This window comes from Echiichthys vipera, assembly GCF_963691815.1.
Source record: "Echiichthys vipera genome assembly, chromosome: 2".
Taxonomy (NCBI): Eukaryota; Metazoa; Chordata; class Actinopteri; order Perciformes; family Trachinidae; genus Echiichthys; species Echiichthys vipera.
The window spans coordinates 7,220,154-7,226,979 of record NC_139827.1 but is presented as its reverse complement, the minus strand read 5'-3'; the positions used below and the strand labels follow the sequence as shown (position 1 = coordinate 7,226,979).

Below are 6,826 nucleotides of genomic sequence, written 5' to 3'. Positions count from 1 at the left end.
CTAAAACAATATATAATGCATCATACTTTATAACCGAGCATATATTTTGTATGTAACACGTTTATCTTCAGAGTAAAAAGCACATTTGTCTCTGAAGCGTAGTGGAGCTGAGTAGATGTATAAATTAGCATCAAATGGAAACTCACGTAAAGTGTCAAAAATATACTTTAGCAGAGTATTTGAGTAAAAGTACTGGTACTCACGTTACTTTCCACTACTTGTATTTTTAGATTTGAGACTCAGAAATAGAACTTTTTGGTGAACGCTATTTTACACACCTGTGTGAATTAATCAATGGCTTGAATTATATTTAATAACATTTTGTTAGTGACATCTTTTCAGTCTTAAAACCATGAATGACTGATTTATTATTACTCAATTTGTCCACATGATGGCACTATGAGAACATTTCAGTGATTTTAGACTCCACGCAAACAGCCTCAGGCTTGAATCAGGTCTTGTTCCTTTAAGAACGATGTGATTTAATTATGTTGCTTTAAATGTAGGTTTTGTTTTTTTAAAGGAAATCCCAAAAGAATTAAAATACCTTTAAACTGTGTCCTAGAAACTTCAACTCCTGCATGACGGTTCAATATGGCTCAACTATTAGCTGAAGAGACGTTAAATGTGTGGAATTAAGTGAGAATCATATCGCACTTGCTTTTTATTTTAAATGACGTGAGAGTCATCTTCAAACGCTTTCACAGCAGACGTTTGAGTCGTGGTGTAAAAACAGTTGTTGGTGAGCAGCGATAGCCTGACAACACCAGAACCCAGAAACAGCGTCAGTCATTCTAGTCACAAGAGTTTCCTCAAGAGACATTAAACCTTCAGTGAGTAAAAGATGCCATACCTCTCTTCATACTTAAATCAAAGTGTGTGGTTGATATAAATCCTGGTATGATTAAACTGCAGTACCTTTCATATTTGAGCCACGCTGAATAAAAGACCAAGTACAGAGACGGGATTCTCAGACATGTGCGCTTTATTGGGTTGTTGTGTACACCAAAGGCTTGAAGCCCCCCTGCACAAACCTTCAAATACCCCCATACAAGGTAGAAGCTTTGTCTTTTGCATAATGACAAAAACAAACTGGACCAAGTATTGTTTAAGGCTGAAAGTACAAAAACAAAAGATTACATAATTTACATACAGGTCTGTTGGGCAGTGGGCCCACCAGAGAATAAACCTTCATAGAGGCAAATAAGGTGGTGAACAAACACATCTGGAATGACCTACACAAACACGACAATGGACATCATGTTCCTCACACATTCACACCGCCTGGGACGCTCTGTACTTCCTGCAGAGTTTCACCCCATCAGGGGGCATGGTGCTGTAGCCATAGTGATGAGGGAAAATGGGAAGAGGTGTTGTGGGCTCGGCAGACACCAGTGGGTTGGTGTAGGCATGTACGCAGAACCAGTCGTTTGGATTAGTAGCAGTGTGTGTTTTGGGAGAGGGGATGAAAGTCTGTTTAGAAGCACTTCCTGTGGACAATGCTGGGGCCGGACTCATCGTACTCCTGCTTGCTGATCCACATCTGCTGGAAGGTGGACAGGGAGGCCAGGATGGAGCCACCGATCCATACGGAGTACTTCCTCTCTGGGGGAGCAATGATCTGCAGGGAGCAGGAAGAAAGAAAAGTGTTAATCACGGAAGTATTTTAAGCCCAAAGTTAAATGTAAAGCTAAGCAAAGGAGCTTGAATTCTGCAATAACAATGTTTGTCCACTGAGTGGCAGTAGAGGCAAAGAGCTTTCTGGAAGATTTTTGCATCATTCCCCAAAGGGGATGTTTAGTAAGAGTAATGTGGAAGAGTTATACCTTGATCTTCATGGTGGTGGGGGCCAGGGCAGTGATCTCCTTCTGCATACGGTCAGCAATTCCAGGGTACATGGTGGTACCTCCAGACAGCACAGTGTTGGCGTACAAGTCCTTACGGATGTCCACGTCACACTTCATGATGCTGTTGAAGGTAGTTTCATGGATACCGCAAGACTCCATACCTGAGAGAGAGTAAAGTAGAATGTAAGTTAAGCTTAATTTAAAACAGTCAGGTCATAGTCAAGTATATTTCAGTCAGTGCATGCGTTGACTGAAAGATTTCTAGCTATAAAGTTATATATTTTCTAAACTTACCAAGGAAAGAGGGCTGGAAGAGGGCCTCAGGGCAACGGAACCTCTCGTTTCCAATGGTGATGACCTGTCCGTCAGGCAGCTCGTAGCTCTTCTCCAGGGATGAAGAGGAGGCAGCAGTGCCCATTTCCTGCTCAAAGTCCAGTGCAACGTAACACAGCTTCTCCTTAATGTCACGCACAATCTCACGCTCAGCTGTAAGACAAGAAAATCCATTTTACAGTCAGCTCCAGTCTGTTCACCCCTTTCAATTCTCTGCTAGCCTCAAATATTCACTTGTTTTGAAGTGAGCGTTTGTGTGCTAACCTGTGGTGGTGAAGCTGTAACCCCTCTCAGTCAGGATCTTCATGAGGTAGTCTGTGAGGTCTCTGCCAGCCAGGTCCAACCTGAGGATGGCGTGGGGCAGGGCATAGCCTTCATAGATGGGCACTGTGTGGGTCACACCATCACCAGAGTCCATGACAATACCAGTGGTACGACCAGAGGCGTAAAGGGACAGCACAGCCTGGATGGCCACATACATGGCAGGGGTGTTGAAGGTCTCAAACATGATCTGGAGGAGAGAGGAGATGAGTCACTGAGTCAGAGAGTCAAAGTAACCTGAGTAAGCTAGTGTGGATTAGTACAAACAGATTAAGAAAAGCACAGCACACAAGGAAAAAGTAATCTATACTTTAGTTTGATTGTATTGACTGTAGTAACCGACTCTACCATCCGTTTCATCATGCAGACAACAGTGTAGTTAGACGCTTGTCATCTACTTTGGGAGTTTAAAGATTAGCCCAGTTTGAAAACAGCAGTGACCATGCTGCAACAAGTCATTCCTGATGCATCACAGTGCAAAGAGATAGAAACCTGAAGCATCCGCAGGGATGAAAAGTTCAGCACAGGACAGAAGAAACCTGGAGATTGAAGGAGCAGGAGGAAATGGGCACATTGAGCAGAAGAGCCTGACTGGCAACATATGTTCCCATTACAGGTGAGGTGAGTGAGTTTCCTGATTGAGAGGAAATTTCAGCGTGTCAGTCCTCATTACCTGGGTCATCTTTTCCCTGTTGGCCTTGGGGTTCAGGGGAGCCTCTGTGAGCAGGACTGGGTGCTCCTCGGGGGCGACTCGCAGCTCGTTGTAGAAGGTATGATGCCAGATCTTCTCCATGTCATCCCAGTTGGTGACGATACCGTGCTCGATGGGGTACTTCAGGGTCAGGATTCCCCTTTTGCTCTGTGCCTCATCACCAACATAGCTGTCTTTCTGGCCCATACCAACCATCACACCCTGAGAACAAAAAGTAAAAATATTAGATCAGGACAGTTTTTTCACAAGCTTTACAGCATAGTTTGTGATTTATATAATATGCAGAAACTGTACCTGATGTCTGGGACGTCCAACAATGGAGGGGAACACAGCACGTGGAGCATCATCTCCTGCAAACCCAGCTTTGCACATACCAGATCCGTTGTCAACAACGAGGGCGGCGATGTCGTCTTCCATTTTCTGGACAAAAGAGGAGGGATGGAAAATGGAGAATGATTAAAATGCTCTGTGACAGTTGTGCGTTACATCTGGCAAACATCAGCCCGGTTAAAGCCTTGTCATTATAGAGACTGGACGCTGGATGTCGCGGTGGCGCAGGCCCCGGTCCAAAATCCAAGGGCTGAGAAACAAAAGGCAGTTTCTCTGTCTGGTCATGGCCATATAAGGCAAAAGTGAGAGCAGCTTAGAGACGGCGGCGGCAGCCCGGCCCGTGAAGTGAAGCCAAGCCGCCCTGTGCGTCGTTAAAGCCCTCACCCATCCACCGGCCACTCCCTTCACCGGGAATCACCGTAACTGAACCCTCTGCACATCTCTAGCGTTAATACAGCCCTTTAAACAGTTGGGAGGTGAATGAACTTCCATGTCTTGTAGCTATGGTTACGTCGTGACCACATAGTTATAACGGTTACGTGGTGGTGGAGAGAAGCCAACTTCTAACCTGCATTCGTTGTAACGCAACGTCAACCTTTCACCGGTGTCTACAGGCGTATCACCGACAATTAAAGTCGTTTAAGTCGTCTGCCGTCTAATCCACCATGAAGTTGTTATGTGTGTGTGTGTGTGTGTGTGTGTGTGTGTGTAATCAGACTCCAGACCCGGGGACCGTGCCAAAGCAGCTGCTTACATGTAAACGAGGAGGTCAAGTCTTTTTAACGGTTGATGACAGCACACGGAGCAACCGGGGTTATTTAAACAACGTCTGTTAAAATAACCGACTGCATGGCGACACATATCTAACGCACTTAACCGTTTGGCAGCATTAACGTACCGCCCCAAACAAACTGTCACGTTGTCAAGTTACAAACAATGAATGATAAAGCTAACGTTAATTGTTTATCGAGCGAATTTCAGTTGGCAGCTCCAACGGTCACTTCAACTTGAAACGTTAGAGGCACGCCACGCAGAAACCTCACACATATGAATTAAACTCAGTTTCCGGGCTGAAATACGACAAACAAAGACATTTAAACTATGACAAAGTTGTCTTACCTGTTTGAGGGAGGGTCTTTCGGCTTTGGAGGGTTGTGTGAAAATGGGCGCTACGCTCCTGGTGGATGTCTAAGCTCGACTGCAATGGAGGCCAAGAAGTCGCAGGGTTTTATCAGAGCTCGCGCTGCAGCCCCTCTCCATATAAGGAGATCTTTCCGCACGGCGTCCTCTGATTGGTCCGGCCTCATCCACTGGGTGTGGCGCATGCAGATACGGTCCTGCGCGCTGACCAGAGACGGAGCAGCAGCAGCACGCAAACTAACCTGTGTTCATCCAGTACTACATCAAACCTGGGGCCGGTAAAACACACTTTTATATATCATCCTTCCACCGCTCATGTGTGGATCGTAATGGGGATGATGCACAAGTGTGATTCACAATAAATCAATTCAATCTTATTTTTTTTAGTGCCAAATCACAACAAAAGTTGTCTAAGGACACTCCGCAGAGTAGGTAAAGGCCACACTCCATGACTTATTTATTTTATTTTATTTACATAGAGCCAACAATTCCCCCTTGAGTACACAGTGGCAGCGAAAACCTTCCCTTTAACAGGCATGGAAGTTGAACAGACCCAGCTCTGTGGAGGAAAAGCAGAGAGGAAAGACAGAGACACTTCCAGAGATGCAAGCAACCATAAAGCTAACATTAACTATAATAACATCTATAGTAATGTGAGTATGACTTATGTGTTATGGCAGTTAATATAGTACAATAATAAGACACAAGCACAGCTAAGGTGATGAATATTTCAATGATAATTATCGTGGTAAATGTGATCAATGATGAGTAGTGGTAATAACAGCTGTGATACAAGGAGATATATTACTGATGGTGTTCTTATGGCTACACATGTTATAATTTATAAAACTCATAGTATATTTGAATAATAGTTATAATCGGGCTGTTAAATCTGAAGTAACACCCTTTCAAAATACGATTTCTGGGTCCAAACGCTCCGTTGAAACAAAACAGACAACAACAGCCGAACATGTGATCAATTACGATCACCTCTTTTGTCAGTTAGACGTCTTTTTCATCGATAAGAAAGAGGTAAAATGATTAGTTGTTTTTTTAAAAAGTGCGGCGTTACGAGGCTCGGACCGGCTTGGACCCGGAAATCATATTTTGAAAGGGTGTTACATCACGATATAACAGCCAGATAGCAGCAGGAAGATTCACGCAGGACCACGGCAGCAGGCACCACCACGATCAGAAGAAACCTGCGGGACGACAAAGCACAAAAGACTCCGGGGAAGAACCTGAAATGTTAACATGCATTGATGAGACAGGAATGATACAGATAAGATCAGAGTATCAGGAACGGGATTATTCCCCGACAGACTAGGCCTGTAGCAGCGTCATTAAGCATAACAAAATCATCTTAAATCCTGTTTTATCTGCTTAAATCACAGATCTTGCTGCAAAACACCGCCCTCTACACAAGTTGAAACGTGCTCATGTGTTATTTTCTATTGAGCTAATGAGCCCATTTTGATGTAATTCAGTCCACCCTTTTGTAGTTTCAATCCCTGACCCCACCACATCGGGAAAGGACTTCCTGATTACACCGACTCTCGACCGCATTTGATTAATAATAGCCTATAGATGGAATTGTGTTCTGTTCTTTATTTGTGCATTGGTGAAAAAGGGGGGAAACACACCCAAACAGATGCATAATTCATTTAATTCAGGTGAAGCACGCGAGGGAATGCAACAGATCTCAACTGCACTGGAGACAGTGCTGATGCATTTGCAAATTCATGGCAGATACTCGTGGCCAGTCGCGCCAGGACCACAGGCCGGGACATGTTACAATCTCAGGGTTGCTGACAGCACTGTTAACACCCTGATTAACAGGTCTGCTCTGGCATACCAGTGTCAGAGCAGAGTGACAGTGGGGTTAAACCGCGGTATGTTTACAGCAAACACTCAGAAGGCTGTGAATCTTTTATCTCTCATCACTTGTCATGTTTAAGTGAGTGGAGTGGGAAAGGAGAAGCAGAAAACAGGTGCGTCATTTCCCGGACATATGAAATTATTATCCAGTGTGACCTACTGTTGTATGCATGAACCAACGTCCACATGCACACACCCAACATGACGAGGCTTGTGTGTCTCTAGCCTGTAATGTTTAGCTGTGTTGTCTTTTTTTTTTCACTTG

At 44.4% G+C, this 6,826-nt stretch overlaps 1 protein-coding gene across 2 annotated transcripts; it reads right to left on the bottom strand.

The window, feature by feature from the left end:
* Positions 1-967: 967 nt before the first annotated feature.
* On the bottom strand, positions 968-4,740 carry actb1 (actin, beta 1). Of its 2 annotated transcripts, XM_083932505.1 has the most exons (7): positions 4,663-4,740; positions 3,508-3,633; positions 3,175-3,414; positions 2,445-2,691; positions 2,142-2,333; positions 1,827-2,008; positions 968-1,621 (listed from the first exon to the last, which is right to left on the bottom strand). In XM_083932505.1, exons 2-7 carry the CDS (start codon positions 3,628-3,630, stop codon positions 1,478-1,480), a joined length of 1,128 nt encoding a protein of 375 aa, XP_083788631.1. In that variant the 5' UTR covers positions 3,631-3,633; positions 4,663-4,740; the 3' UTR covers positions 968-1,477. The 2 variants fall into 2 exon arrangements, with proteins under 2 accessions (XP_083788631.1, XP_083788632.1); XM_083932506.1 differs by lacking the exons at positions 3,508-3,633; positions 4,663-4,740 and adding an exon at positions 2,994-3,040 and having other exon boundaries at positions 3,175-3,262.
* Positions 4,741-6,826: the final 2,086 nt, after the last annotated feature.